This window comes from Cryptomeria japonica, chromosome 1, assembly GCF_030272615.1.
Source record: "Cryptomeria japonica chromosome 1, Sugi_1.0, whole genome shotgun sequence".
Taxonomy (NCBI): domain Eukaryota; kingdom Viridiplantae; phylum Streptophyta; class Pinopsida; order Cupressales; family Cupressaceae; genus Cryptomeria; species Cryptomeria japonica.
Genome location: NC_081405.1, coordinates 42,615,707 through 42,632,264, shown reverse-complemented (window position 1 = coordinate 42,632,264; position 16,558 = coordinate 42,615,707). Strand labels below are relative to the sequence as shown.

The window sequence follows — 16,558 nt, the reverse complement described above, 5'->3', positions numbered from 1 at the left end:
TGGGTTGAAGTTACATACGAAAGAAAGGCTAGCTTTGTATCCAGATCAAGGCTAGTTTTGTGTCCAGATCAATTTGATTAATATAGAGAGAGTGGCAAAGTTAACAGAGTGAAGCTGCTTGTGGAAAGACAGTGATACGTGAATTGTACAACCATTATGAAATTTCCAGGAGTACTGAGACACAAGGATTTCGAATATGCATATGCAATCAATTTTCTGAATTAAATTATGTTATAATCACAGATATGAGAAAGTTTAATTTAAATCTGAAATGATGGGGATACCATATTATAATAATCATGGAATTTTTACCTAGTTTTCTAGGGTAGGTATAATGCTAGGTGGGTAGAAATAAGCCATCAAAAAAGTAGGGGAAATAGCTATATTTGCCAAGACATATTCTTGAGGATAAATGAGGTTGCATCAAATATTGGTTACAAAATGGAAACCATAAGAATTTTCTTGTACCTTAGATTATAAATAACTAAGTACATTACAGCAACAGTAATTCTCAAGATAACACAATATCCTAGGTGATAACACGAACAAATTGTCAATCAAATAAATAATATTTGAAATGAGAATGAATACCACAATACTGTGGATCTGCTAGAAGGCCAACAAATGATATGTGGTCATCAGGAGCCCACTTTCTTCCCCCTTGTTCCTCAATCAGTGAATATGCAATCTAATTCACAAAAATAACTGAAACAGTCAGATTTTCTTTAAGAGTTAATAAATAAAACATTTCTTTTGTACTCAAGCAATAAATAAGTTTACTTCATCCAAGTAGAAATCAGCTCTTGGCCGAATTGAGTCTGTCCAGGACTCAAGAGACATCAACAGGACAGAAAACATGTGAATAAACATTGAAATATATCTTCAGTGCAGGTCAAAATTAAAATTTATGGTGAATAGTATTTCTGTATATATTTTAATGAATGATTAAAAAAAAAGTGCAAAATTAAATAGTTCTAAAATGCAAATTCACACAATGTTCTCTCTCTACTTATAGTCATCATCATCAAATCGAGGGAATAGACTGTAGCAATTAGTCATTTCAAAAATAAATTGACACTCTTCAGCTTTTGCATCGAAAACAAAGTTTATCAATTTTTTAAAAGGCAGGCATGCCTCATCATATTGGAAATCAAACACAATGTGTTGATTTGTGTGTAGTTGGAAGGGTCTATGGAAAGCTAATAAGGCAATATTGGATCAAAAATTCAAATGTGTGAAAGCTACACTTAGCATCTCACTTGTGCCAATTTGTTAAATCCGACTTCTTCACAGTCAAAGGGAGTGTATCACATAATTGAAACTCACCTGAGTATCAACTACATTATCTAATTTGATCCCATACTGGAAATACAATGCCTGTACAAAATATCCAGATTTGTCAAGATGAAATAAAAGGAAAACATGACCTATACTGCCAAATAACTTCAGCGAAATGATGAGAAAAACATCATAATTGCATACCTCACTGTCACGTTTGCAGTCATGAACAACTTTCGTAACATGAACGGATTCCAGAGCAGGCTTGCAGGCCTGCATAAGTGGGTCTCCACCCTCAACTGCATCAACTAGATAAATTGCGTCCTCAAATGCAAGCTGCAAAAGAACTTAAAATTGACCTAAATACTTCAGAAGAATCTTGCATTCTTTTTATAAAAATGGAAATTAGAATAATCATTCTAGAATTACATGTATCTAACAACCAGGATATATTAATTGCCAATGAAATGCAATACTGATAAAAAAAATAGCATTAGTATTTTCTGATTTTAAAGAAGCTTTCTCTGCCTACTACAAATGTCCATCCAAAATAAACTGTACTTCAACATCAAATCTTCTAGTGCCATTGCCACAATTGAAACCAAAATGGTCTCTGAAAAAGCAAACCTGATTTCAATAACCCTTCAAAAAGTTTAAATAGGTAATTTTATATGAAACTAGGTAAAACATAAACATTATGTTTAGACTACCATTTATGGCCCCTAATAAAACAAGCATTGCAATCATAAAGCCATGACAGGTGATGCAAAAGTCGATAATAAAGCATAGCACACCATATGGATAACAAAAGCCATGTCAAAAAAACAGACATCCATGCATAATGAAATTGCTAACCACAAATAAGCATCAGCCTACTGTCCTCCATATAGTTCATGCCAAAATGAATACAGTTGCATCCTCGAAGTTGTTAGGATTAAGGTGACATCTAGCTTGTAAATCCTATGTCATGTTGCATGTTCCAACATCCTTAGAAAGTGACCCTAGGCACTTAAAGTGTATTGGAAAGATAATTTGTAATATTTTATTCTCACCATTGTTTGTAATACATTCATAAGGGATGATGAGTTCCACTAACATTGGTAACCGTAAAACTGACTTGTGCACATAAATATTTAATTGATTTTATCCCAAATGGGGACACCTAGAATGGGATGGTAAAAGACAAGTGAAGAGGACAAAAAGGTGACTGTTGGGTTTCTTCAAGTGGGCATTTGAAATGAGGCAACAGACATCTCTTTATATTCCTTCATTTGTGGCATTTCATGTGATGTCCCCTATTTAATTACTTGGAAAGTGGGGACAATTAACTAACACTTTAATCACAGGTGACTACTTTCTAAGTAATTAACACCAACCTTGAAATAGATAAATAGTAAATACCACTTATAATAAGAATTATAAGTCATAATCTGCTATATGAATATTTCTATTTCTCTATCTTGATGTAATTGACATCTGAAACAATATATATATTCTGCGACTTTTATTTGGTACAATGGATATGATGTTCAGAATTTGTAATATATATAATCCTTATCAAATTGATATGATGTAATATCATTGCTATGTTTGATATTATGGTAGGAATTATGCAATGACTGTATAGTGTATACTATGAAATACCTTCTCCCGTTTCTAATATGACTGTATACTTATGCTGTCGGTCTTCTCTTTGTCACCTATAGTGATGATAATTAAATGCTGTGTCTGACCATTCCTTTGAAGTATGCAAATAATGGTGCCGTGCCTAATTGTTACCTCTAATCTGTGCAACTTGAGTGTGCCAAAGGCAGATGCTCGACTGGAGTAGATCCAAATATGGACACAAGTAATAAACAAACAATCTTCGATGCCTTGAATGAATGATGGGAATGTCTTATTATATCTGCATTCTTAAATTGGTCATTATTATTTTGGTCATCGATTAGACTTTGCATTCTTTCACTATAATCCACACTTTTAATCTCTAATGCCTCCTCACAACTTAACCAGGACATAATATCGTGCCTCTTCATTAATATTAATTCCATCTGTAATGATATAGATTATTATAAACAATATCGATTATTCTTATGTTGCTACTAAACATTAATTAGTTAAATCGATATGATTGGTTAAGGGATGTCATCCGCTTCGTCTCTGTTTAACTATATTGCCGTTTAATGATTCTTATAGTCTTGCTAACATCATCTTCCTTGCTATCGCTTTGCCTCATACAAGTAGTTGTTTACTAAATCTTATTTCTGTCAATAACATCGATTATCCTTAGCCAAGGAGGCTCTATCGATCATCCTCTATCTCAATAGCTATTGCTTAAAGTTGCTCACTTATCATTAATATTAATCGATGCTTAGCCAGTTCTCTTATAAACAAGCATGAAGATGGCTTATGGGCATCGATGTTTGTTTCGGTTTTTAATATTTTTTTACCTGAAAAAAATTCTGATGGGTTTTAATATTTTTCCCTTAAAAAAGTCTATGGGTTTTTAAATATTTTTTGTCCATGTAAAAAAAAATCATGGGAAGGTTTATGATTTTTTCCTCAAAAATTGTACTTTGTTGCAGTCTGTTTTTCGTCGCACCTAGAATTGTTGTGCGAACATCTGCACTAGTCTCTTATTTTCAGTCTATTTTTGGGCATCTTGCTCATCTGTAATAGTTTGGAGGGTTTGCCGATTTTTTCCTCAAAATCGTGACAATTGTTCTAGGTGCGTCTCTAGTTACAGGGAGGGACAGTTCTCCAACATCAGGTTGGACATTTGGTGTTGTTTTGGGTATCTCCAGAAGTTCTGCAGTTTCTGGGAGGGTCGGTGGCAGACTCATCTCAAGTGGCAGAGTTAGTGGCAGGCTCTTGTCTTCTGTTGCAGCGTGTTCTGAGAAGAAGGGGGCAACCTTCTCTATTATTTCTCTTGGTAGTTAGAACAATGACCATTAAGGGAGAGTATTAGAATAATATCTTTCTCTTTGTGTTATTAATGGTCATTTAAGTTGTTTCTAATTTCGCCTCTAGTTAACGATTGTTTCTTTTAGAAAGATCGTCTTTGTAACTCTATTTAAAGGAGCTTTGTCTCCTCGATTAATTGAACAACATCGATTCTTTGAAATCCATATGCTTTTGCATCTGTATTACTTGATCCAGTTCTTCTTTTGTGAAGGTGGTCTTCCTACTTAAAACAAACATGTTACTTCTGCAATTTTGTCTCTTTTAGACACTACACAAAATTGTAGAATCATGTGAAATATTAGTGGTGTGATGTCAAAAATGGGGACATGACATTTCATTTGATGTTAAATTTTCAAGTTTGGGCACCTAAGTTGGCTGGAAAGTTTTTAAAGCCAAAAATTGTGTCCTTACACATTTCTAGGAGGAAAATCAAAGGATGGGATATTTGGAATGAAGAGTCATCTTTGGGGGCCAAGTTTTGTGCATAAAACCTCTTTAGAAACTCTATAAATTCAGCTCCTCAGATGTGCAAAAAGGTGGAACAATTGAAAAGTAGAGTTATATTGCAGATACAAGAACCTAGGAAGGAATAGATTGGAGCATAAAAAGGTTGTTCACAAATACAGAAGCGCTGCCATATTGGAGGCAAAAAGGAGAATGGAAGTGTGACAAATTGTGATCTTGTTTTAAAGATATGCATACTTGGCCTCTCTTCTTGCTCGATTTTTTTCTGGAAGTGTGACAAATTGTGATCTTGTTTTGAAGATAATGCATACTTGGCCTCTCTTATTGGTGGATTTTTTTCCCACAAGGGTTTCTCCACATAAATCTTGTGTCCTGTGATGCTTTTATGTTGCTGATTTGTGCATCTTTACTGCTATCTTATGGTGGTGTTCTCTTTTATTTATTGTTGTTATAAGGTAACATAAGGTGGTGTTGTTAAGCATGTTATGTTGGTTGAGTTTTACCATCATAAAGAAAATGGATATGGTAATTCCACATTAAGGTTAACTTAATTTCAAATATGCATATAAATTTCAGATTTTCATATTGCAGTAGTCCAAGCTTCATATTTGCCATTTTCAGTTCATAAAATTTTTAAAGTTTGGCATATAGATGTTAAATCTTCATTTAGAGAAGTGTATATGGAGCAGCCAGAAGGTTTTTAGTGTCTAGGAAAGCAAGGTTATGTTTTCAGGTTGATGAAAGCCTTGTATGGTCTAAAATAGGCTATAGGGCTTGGTACTCCAGACTTGATCACCATCTTCTTCAGCAACGGTTTAGCAGAGGTAGTGCATATACTTCAAGTCAGTTGATGATTATGTGTTTGTGGTAGTTGTTTATGTTGATGACATTGTTTTTGGTGGTAATGACAATATCTACAAGGATTTTGCTACTCAAATGCAAACAGAATTTGAGATGTCTATAATTGGAGAGCTTTCATTTTTTCTTGGGTTGCAAGTGTCTCAATTGGATGCATGTATATTCTCATCTCCAACTAAATATACCAAAGAGATGCTTAAGAAATTTCAAATGGAGGATTGCAAACCTGTATGTACACCAATGATTATTGGTTGTAATTTGAGTAAGCATGATGACTCACCAGATACGAATCAAACAGTGTATAGGTCTATGATTGGCAGTTTATTGTATCTTATTGCATCAAGACCTAACATTATGCAAGTTATGTGTATGGTTGCTCGTTTTCAGTATGCTCCTAAAGTTTCTCATGTCAATGCCGTAAAAAGAATATTTAGGTATCTCAAGGGCACAGTGAACTATGGTTTATGGTATCCATGGACTAATGACTTCACTCTGTCAGCTTATACAAGAATATTTAGGTATCTAAAGGGCACAGTGAACTATGGTTTATGGTATCCATGGACTAATGACTTCACTCTGTCAGCTTATACAAGTGCAGATTGGGCAGGATGCGCCGATGATCAACAAAGCACTAGTGGTGGTGCTTTCTTTCTGGGAGATAGGTTGGTTTCTTGGTTAAGCAAGAAACAAGAGTCAATGACTTTGTCTACTGCTGAGACTGAGTATGTTGCTGCAGTTGCATGTTGTATTCAGGTTTTGTGTATGAAACAAACTCTCGAGGATTTGAAGGTGATTTATGATAAACAAATTTCTATCTTTTGTGATAATGCTAGTGTGATTAATGTTTCTAAGAACCCTGTCCTTCATTCACGCACTAAGCATATATTATTAAATATCATTTCTTGAGGGAAAGGGTTGCAAATCATGAAGTTCACCTTGAACATGTTCCTGCTACGCATCAATTGGCAGCTATATTTACAAAACCTCTTCCTAAAGAAACGGTTGAAACTCTTCGTCATCAGTTTGGGGTTGTAACACTTCCAACTGAGCTCTGGTTATACTTCAGCATCTGCTTAGGGGGAGTGCTTCACTATTCAACTTCGTTGTCCCTGACCCTTTATCATTGATGTCAAAAGGGGGAGAAAGTGCAGATGCAGTTGGCTAATTCAGATTGTATTCAGATCGTTGTGTGCAGATGCTTTGAGCGTTTGATGTTATTACAAGGGTTTTGGCTTGTTTCCTACAGATTTGGTACAGGGTTTTTGACTTGTTTATTGCAGATTTGTTTTGTTTTTTTTTAGATGTGACAGTGTGCAGATTTTAATTGAACAGGTGATTGAAAATCCGTGTTGTTTGAATCAATGTTAAAGGGGGATATTGTTAGACTACTTTGAAGTTTTGTCATTGATGTCACATTCAAAGACTCATACCTGTACATATCCGTGTTGTTGACATCAATGTTAAAGGGGGAGATCGTTAGACTACTTTGAAGTGTTGTCATTGATTTCACATTCAGAGACTCATACCTGTACATATCTGTATGTTGATCTCAGTCACAAATTAACAGTCATTCCTATCACCCAATATCTAAAAAATGGCATGTGTCATTAATAGCATATAAGAGATAGGCAAAACAATAATAAGAAGGGGGAGAAATAAGATAAGTTTCATTATCACCATCAGTTAATGCTATCATTCTGTTTCTCAGAATGAACCCATTATATTTGCTGCAGGACTAATAATCTTTGTGTTTGATCGGAACAGTAAGAAGAGCTTGTATTTGCAAGTTTAATTACCATAGGCTTTGTTCTTATTCTCTTATCAAAGACAAATACACTTCTTTGTTGTTGGTATTGGTATTAATAATATACAACTTCTCTCTTGGTGCGAGGTAGGTAGAGGGAAGTTTGGAAACTCCCTAACCAACTTCTAACTCCCATGTCAGTTGGAGGTAGTTGGAACTTCCTAACCAAGAAGGAGTTAGTTTGTTGAGGAAGTTGCATATCAATGAGAAGAAGATTATTATAAATACAGTGCTAGAAATGTTGACAAGAGACGCTTTTTGATGGAATTTTCAATATTGTTCTCTAAATTAGACTTTGATATGCATATGGAAAGAAATGCAGCAGTCTTATAAATTGTGAAGAAAAGAATCCAATGAAGAATACTTGTGCTTGAGAGTGGGTGTTATAATAGAAAAATCTGTCAGTGTTGTGACTGATTATCTTAGGAGTGGTGAAGATCAGGTATAACCAATTTATTAATTGTCATTGAATTATTTTGCAAATCAGTTCAGTGTGTTTCAGGTGAGTGAAAGGCTGATAAAAATTGTGTGTGTCAGATCATACACATAGTTCGAAGACCTAGATTACTGTTTCACATTAAAAATAAGTTTCAGATCAAGTCCAATCTGATTTTCAGTCTAATGTACCATTATTATGACGGCATATTCATTTTAAAACTTACATACGTGCTACTACTCCAACATTTTCATTGTTTACAGACAGTTTCAGATCAGTTTGCAGGGTTCACCGTACTGGAGCAATTATGCAGGTCAATGTGTTTGAGAAGTGAAATAGTATAACATGTTTATTTCAAGGAAGCAGATCAAGCTGTAAAAGTCCATTCTATGTTGATATCTTTGTTAATGTGGTAATAACCTAAGTCACCACGTTCGAATTCAAATTCGAGTTCGGCAACCACAAAATTCGGATGAAATTCGGCAAAGGCAAAAAAATTGAAAAAAAGAAATCGACATTAATTCGTCTTATATAAAAAAAAATTAAAATATAAGCAATATATCTAATAAATTATCAAAATAGTTTCAGATTGTAAAATAGATTTCAAATCATTATAAACAGATTAAAAATAAGTTAAAATAATACTAAATTAAATATACTAAATACTACATTTTTAATAAAAATTTAATGGCGGACAATTTCAAATTTAAATTTTTAAATTAAGAGGTTAATTGGAAAAGGTAGATTGGAAGGAGAGGGAACGCTCTGCAACTAGGGCATATCTTCCGAGGGTGCCGTTGGTTGCAGGCCGCCACCGCGTGCGAGGGCTCCCTGGCTTCACTGGGCAGCCCTCGAACATTAATTGAAGGCCTATCACATTTAATGGAGGCGAATATAGGAACCCAAGGCAATGATGCACCGCACACTCTTCATGCCGCCAAGAACGAGCGCTCGAAACGGAAGACTTTCAGCCAAGCGGTGGAGGGCAAACGGCTTCTTTTCCCAATTGATGCAAGATTTGAGGACGCGTCTCAAAATGAAGATGCAACCCATATCGAGCGAGAAGAAGCTGAGGTTTTCCCCTCCAATCGCATCATCATTAAACCTAATGGTTCAATGCTTTTTGCTATTTCTTCTGAGATTTCTAGGCTTAGGGACTCGGCTATTTTTTTTGCCGCATTTGATGTAAATAAGGTACCATCTCGTCAGTATTGAACAAATGGCTACAAGATGTTTGGGTCAATAAACTAGGGTTTCATTTTTCATTTTGTAGAATGATTCAAAAGGGGTTGTACTTAATTGTTTTTGATAATAAGGAAAGCCATAGCAAAATTGTTAATAAACAGTATTGATCGGTGGGGAATTCGACTTTCAGGGCAATTCGTTGGGACCCTGAGTCTTGTAATGATGAAATTCTGGTCCTCTCTAGTCCAAAATGGATAACTATCAAAAATATTCCCCCTTTTCTCTAGTCTTGTATAGATAGGATAGCCGAACCCTTGGGCAAAATTGTAAAAATCGATTCCTCCCCCTAGGTTCTTCCTCACCTCGATGCTAGGTTACTCATAGCCTTAAAACCGACTCTCGTATACCCCGATGAAAATGATATTTACTTTAATAATAAAACCTTTTGTTGTCCAATTCAGTACATGGGTGGTATAGATGCATGTCATTATTGTAAAGTGAATGGTCACTTCAGAAGCAAATGCCCATTACTGACTAAGAAAAATATCAGGGCCAAAAACCCCTCCTCCAGTCCTCCGCCGGTCGTGCCCCCAACTGCTCCCTTCGAACCCCCTCCGACTGCCTCTGCTCTCTCTCATTCCCCCACTCCTCCCCCATCAGACATCTTCCCCCATCTCCGGCTATCCCCCACCCTCCCGATCCCCCCCCTTCCTCCTCGGCTCCCTCGATGGCTACTTCTATCTTGAACTACAGTAATGCTATTAAAATGCCCTATCCGTTGCTCAATCCCCCCACTTTGAACCCTATGTGCCTACAATTAACCCTGGATTTCACTCGGGCCCGAGATCCCAGAATGCACAACAACTTGTGTGGGAAAAATTGAGAAGAGTTGTTGAAGCTAGGAAGATTCTTGAGCAAAACCTTCACAAGCAAAAATTGGAAATTGAAGCCTCCTCATGGCAGATGCCTAGCCTTGAGAGCTTGGAAAGGGGTGCATCACCTATAATAGGTACCGCCAGCAGTGCCTCTGGACAGGGCCTTGAATTGGCTGCATGTAGGGGACCTGCTGAAGAAACTAAAATAGAAGAGGTCAATCCTCCTACCCTAGATTTGAAGGATTGTGAATGCAATCCCACTGTGGGTGAAACCTCGGTAGATCCCCTAGGTGCATCCAATGGGTCAAAGGCCTTTGTGCAAGACCCTGTTAGCAGTACCTATTATACCTCTGACACCCTGTTGATGTGTATTTTGTACACGACCAAACACAGAATAAAATACCTAAAGGTACCTTATCATCTCTTGATTAAAGTCTCCGAATGCTGAAGATGTCGCGAAAAGGATCAATTGGGATGACTTCAAGGTTCTTTGTTGTAGGATCTCTACGTGTGGACAAGCACCAGTGGTCATTGTATATGTTGTTTCTTCAAGGGGCCTTACGTACTTTCAGAGAAAGCTTGTCCACGTTACTTTCTTTCCAAATGCAGGAACAGGATTTTCCGAACACTAACAGATTTTCAAAAAATGTCAAAAGATAAGGGTTTTAAAGAAGGAATACTTGAACTGATCCTAAGAATGACTCAATGAAAAATAGACTAGATAAGATTCTACCAATTTCAGTTTCGCCAAGAAATTACAACTCTACTGGAATTGATGCGATCTTATAAGGGGATTCAATAGTTTTTCAAATCATCAAGGATATAGATACTATCATAGAGATACATATCAATACTTCCAAGAATGATTGAATTCCTAATCAATCTCAAGGTTTCCAGTTGACCACACAAGGCGTCCTTACAATTAGTAAGAAGCTAGTGGTTTGGAATATGAATCTTATCAAAGGTCAAGCACAACACTTCGTCTTTCAAACTTAAAATTTAAATGCTATTTCAACTGAGAGTGATTCAAGAAGATAAACAATCATGAAGATAGCCACAAGTATTGCAATAAGACACCATAACTTCAATATTTTATTGATTTCATAGCCAAATGGACAACAATTGTTCAAAAATATTTCTTCACTACTCAATCTTGCTACAACAATAACTTTCTAACTTTCTTCTTTCTAAGCTCTCTATCTCTTCTCTAACTTTTCTAAATCTTTAAAATGAAATGAGTGAGGGTATATATAGCATCCTCAAATACAATGAATGGCCCGGATCAAAAGAAGATCAACGGCTGAGATTTTGACACCTAAACCCTAATTAGGGTTTGTTACAAAAAAGTCCCCATTTAGATAAACATCACTAATCCATAGCCAATAAAGAATTGGCACAAATACTGAAGAGACATAGACCAATAGGAATTAAGTTGCCACATCATCCTATAACAACTTTTCATCTAGAATTTTGTTCCCTTTCCTATGCTCTTTCTTAGCATATTCAATGAATCTGGACACAATTCCTTCAATCTCAGCAATGGGAATCTCAAGAAGATTCTCCATTCGTTCTTCCAAGTGAAGGACTTGATCAAAAGCAGTGAGAAGAGTTGTCTCCCATCCAGGTTCAAGTTCTTTGGTCTTCTCAATCAGGAACATAGTAGTGTACATTTGATCTCGTTGCTTATCTGTGATGATGTTCTCCTCTTTGCAAAAGATGACCTTGATTCTATCATCCAACTCTTGGATGTCTACATCTGTCTCGATCTCGATCCGCCTATCAAGAATGGTACACAACACCTCAAACACCTTATCTTGAATTGGATGAATGATACCTTCAACTCGACTGCATCTGGTGTTGATGTCTTCAAAAAGGACCTCTTTCATCTCGAGTAGAGCTGACCACTGTAGGAGGTTATGGGTTCCTCCATCCATTATCTTTTCTTGTGCCAAAATCCGTCTTGATGTTTGTCTTATCACTTGTAAGACAGGAATGATAACATCTCTAGTGTGAGTGAATGCAGCTACAGTTATCATTAGATTATGGATAATATCAAGGACCTGGATAGCTCGATGAACTGTCTTCATCATTCTTGTTGCAAATTCAACGGCTACCGTGTGGGATTTATCAATCCAAGAACTCATAAGTTGAACCAAGCCCTTCACCCTTTCTGCATCACCTACTGATTCAAGACGGAGTGCTTGTAAAGGAGATACTGTTGGATCCTGACGTCTCAAGGGCTGATTAAGGTGACTAAAATAGTTCCTCCAAGCACTGACCTCCCTTTCAAGCTTCTTATTCTTTTCCATTTCTTCTTTGAGTTTGTCTTTAAGTGCTTCAAATGAATCAGTTGCTTCTTCCATCGCTTGCTCGGAGGTAAGTGGACCAAGCTCAACTGTTTCTAAGCCATACTCTTTTGCAAGAATCTCGTCCTCATATTTGTCCACCACTGGTGTAGCTACCTGCACTTTCCTGGATCCTGTCTCATCTCTAATTACTTTAGACATCTTTGTGGCCTTCTTCTTCTCCATTACCTCATGAGAATTTCCTATAAGGCTTTCCAAGTCAAACACATCTTCTTCCTCTTCAACCACAACTACCCTTGTCAGTCTCTCTTTTAGCCAATCAGGAATGGCAGATCTTGTTTCCCTCACTTCTATTTCTTTAGGTAGTGGCCTATCTTCCCGGAAAGGAGATGTTGCTTCATCATTCTTTTCTTCGTGTTGCTCATTAGCATCAACTTGGGCAGATTGACTTGATGAATGCTGACGTGTCTGTCCTTTCTCTTGTTTATCATTCTGTACCATGGATTCCATAGACTCATCAACTTATATACTATCTGCCTCTGATCTTCTCCTTGACTTGCTTCCTTTTCATGCCTAGAAGACGTGCTTGGTGGGTGATCAGGATTTGTTTTCTGCTTCTTCTTGGAAGGTTCTCTCTTCTCAGGTCCTTCTTTCCTCTTTGAGCCTTTGGAATGAGAAGTATTCTCACTCACACTTGCTTCTCCTTCTTCTGGTCTTGCCTCCAAAGTGAATGTCATTGATACATTCTGCTCCTTCAACTTTTGATGTTGTACATCCACCCATCTGCGAGTGCAGGATAAAACGGGAGCCATCAAAGCTCTCAAGTCTAAAACCTCGAGCTCATTCCAATCTATCTTCACTTCTTTGTCTTCTTTCTCATAGGACGACTGGAGGTATCTACCATTATCCTGGGCTTGATCGGCTACTCTATAAACTTTGTATTTCCTGATGAGATCTAAGGGTAGCCTGGAATGCATCTTTCTTTTAACCTAAATCACCTGGGAGATTCATCCAAAAGTCCTCCACCTGAAACTCATGCTTGTACTTCCTACCGACTGTCTCCTCCATATAACCATGGGGATCAAAATTCTCCCGCGAGCCAAAGGATGTGAATGAGTATAAAGATAATTCCTTCTCTGCATCTTCCGCGGCTTGAGTATTAGGACACACTTCAACTGAATTCCCTAGTATGATGGGCACGGGAATTCCATTTCCATGCTTGTGTTTGGATGCCTTCGCATAAGCTGCCAACTGTCTAGTCACCTCAAGTAGCACTATCCTGTCTGTTGGATATCTTGGGAACATGTAGGGAGGTGAAGGACACCCATGAACTCTGATGTATGTGAACTTTTGAAACTGGATGAACCATGAGCCATACTTCTTCACAAGCTCTTGTGCATCCAGAGACAATCGATTGTGAATCCCACCTTGCAATATCCTGGTGATGTTCATCATGAAGGTGTCATTGACTAACTTGTAGTCACTTCTAGGCGGATAATGCAAATGAACATAAGAATCACAAACTCTTATTTCTCCGGGTCCTCTTCTAATCACTCCTCTGTGAGGTAGCCCTGCATACTCGAAACTCCTGATCAAGGCATATATAACATATGAGCTCATGTGGAATGATTTGGTGGGTCTTAGCCTTCTCAACTGCACGTCCAGACAATTGCTAATGATTCTGGCCCAATGAAGCATTCCTTTTCGTTGGACTATCACTTGTATGAAGAAGAACATCCACTTGTCGAAGAAGAAAGCCTGAGAAGCACCTGTAACTCGATTGAGCAAAGTTATCAAGTCTCTGTATTCCTCCTAGAAGTCAATCCTATGTGGTGTATTGGGAATCTTGTTCAAGCGAGGCCGACTTTTGAGCAACCAATTCTTATTGATGAAGTTCAAACAAGACTCAGGATCATCTTCATAGATCGACCTTGCTCCTTCTAAGCTTTTGTAGATCATGTCTTTATGGTCCGGAAGATGAAGAGCTTCGCTTATAGCTTCCTCTGAAAGGTAGGCTAAGATGTTCCCATCTTTGGTTACGATCGTCCTTGATTGTGAGTCATAGTGGCGGGCACACTCGATCATCAACTCATGGCACTTGACTGCAGGAGGGAAACCTACCGCCTTGATGATGCAACTCTCGATTATCCTCCTTGCAACAGGTGATGGCTTGCCAATGTAGGGGACCTCTCGAAACTTCTTCACATTGAAGTTACCTAAGTTGGTGTCTCCGATATTATTCCACTTGGACACGATCCTGGTCTCCAATTCGTCAATCCTCTGATCTTCCTTGATGAGGGCCTGTCGACTAGTAGATCCTCCGGCTTTGGGGGTCGTCATTTGATGGCTACACAAAAAATTTAAAATTAGTCTTTAAGCATCATACCTTAAAGTATAGAATTTAAGACCTTCCAAAGGGAATGATTCCAAAACATTAATTTGAACATGACATGATAAATCCAGAAATTCTAAATTTTCAAATTAATTATGAATGAAAATTGGATTTTCAAGACTTAGACTTTTAAAAAAATGCTATGAAAATCAAAACAAGTCTTGAATAAGAACTTCAAACAATTTGATTCTTCATACCTCTTCTTGAATGCTTAACTATCAACCTTGGAAATGGAAGGAAAAAGATCATATCTTGCTGGATAAGGATTGGATTTTGGTCTCCCTTTAGATGAATTATGTCTTGATTAACCTTCAAAAGAAGTTCGCCTTCCACTAACCTCCAACTACTTAGCAAATTTTGGAAATTTAGCCTCCAACTTGGTAAGAAATTCGCCTCCAATTTGCTAGATTTTGCTCCTCCAATCTGCTCCTCTAAATTCGCATAAGAAGGAATGAATGAATGATTTGCATTTTGAAACAATACTCCTCTCTTATATAGGGCCCTCACCCTAATTAACTATGAGGCCGACCTAGTTTTTTAGCAATAAATCAAATAAAATTCCCTTTAGGAAGAGGCCGACTTGCTTGTAAAAGCAAGTAAACGCATTTTGAGCGCTCACCTATATTTTTTAAATTTTAAAATTGATTTTAAGGCCTCCAAGGTAGATTTTATATTTATATTAAGGCTTTAAAAATTAATTAATTCAATTGTAATGGCCTTAATTCATGCGAATTTAATTTAGACTACCCCAAATGTCTTGAATTTGGCTAATTTAGTGAAAATTGAGGAACATCAAGGTTTGATCAAGGCTTAATGAAGGCTCTTTGCTTCTTAGGCACTGAAATATCCAAAGTGATGAAGGCCTAAATTATTTCAAGACTTGTTTGAATTCTCATCTAGGCTAGTTTGCTTCATGAATCAAAATCTTCACAACCTAGGTTTGCCATCACAATTTTGCATTTTGCCTTCAACTTAGCCTAAACAAGGTGAATAATAGTTTTTTTCAAGAATTTTGCCCTGGACCCTTTGGAAGAGTCAGGAGCGATTTTTCAAATTAGGTCCTGAATACCTTGTTTTCGACTCCAAAATCTCCCGGAGGGCGAGCTTATGTTTGTTTTGACCTAATCAAGGTCTTGCATTTCAAACTTTTATCATTTCACATGAGGAAATTAGGTGAAAATGTAAATTTTGCCCTGGACCCTTTGGAAGGGTCAGGAGCGATTTTTGCTTACTAGGTCAAAATTCACCTTAATTTGATCGTTGACCTCCTCCAAGGCAATCTCCAAGGTTCATTTATCTCCATTACTGGGTTAGCTCATCAAAACTTTGAAGGAAATATTGCATTTTTGGGAATTTCGCCCTAGACCCTTTGGAAGCGTCAGGAGTGAAATTCTCTCCGGAGCTCAAAATTCTCATTTTTGAAGGTCCAAAACCTCTTCAAGGCATTCCAAATAGGTTCTTCCATTGTAGTCTAGGCTTAGTCTCACTCAAATCTGGAAGAAAAGGGTGATTTTAGGGTTTTTCGCCCTGGACCCTCTGGAAGGGTCAAGAGCGATTTTTCTTGTTTAGGCTTACTCCTTCATCATTTTGTCTTGAATCCACCCCTCAAGGCTAGGCAATGGTCTTCTTCATTCACTCCATCCAGGCTTGGTTTGTTCCTGCAAGGCAAAATAGGGAATTCTGAGATTTTCGCCCTGGACCCTTTGGAAGGGTCAGGAGCGAAAATCCTTCTCTGACCTAGAATCATCATTTTTTGGAACAAACATCCACTCAAAGGTGGTCTCAAGGGCAATTTCCAGCTTGGTTTAGCCTTGTCTTAGCACAAACTTGAAAGGAATGGACTAGTTTCGGATTTTTCGCTCTAGACCCTTTGGAAGGGTCATGAGCGATTTTTAGGTTTTAGGGCAATTCCTTCATCCTTTCATCTTCAAATCATTTCCAAGGCATGGAACATCACGCCTCACTCCCATCCAAGTCATGAATAGCAAAATCTTG

The 16,558-nt window shown here is 37.4% G+C and overlaps 1 protein-coding gene across 7 annotated transcripts in view; it reads right to left on the bottom strand.

Annotated features, from left to right (window-relative positions):
• The window catches only part of LOC131027394 (uncharacterized), a 186,795-nt gene that overhangs the window by 62,191 nt on the left and 108,046 nt on the right, over window positions 1-16,558 (bottom strand). For 6 of the 7 annotated variants that reach the window (XM_059220316.1, XM_059220368.1, XM_057957436.2 and 3 more), the window contains 3 exons: window positions 1,483-1,614; window positions 1,327-1,377; window positions 592-688 (listed from right to left, as the gene is read on the bottom strand). In XM_059220316.1, coding sequence (XP_059076299.1) covers window positions 592-688; window positions 1,327-1,377; window positions 1,483-1,614 — 280 coding nt within the window. The remainder of the gene's footprint in view (window positions 1-591; window positions 689-1,326; window positions 1,378-1,482; window positions 1,615-16,558) is intronic. The other variant, XM_059220423.1, reaches the window with a different exon arrangement.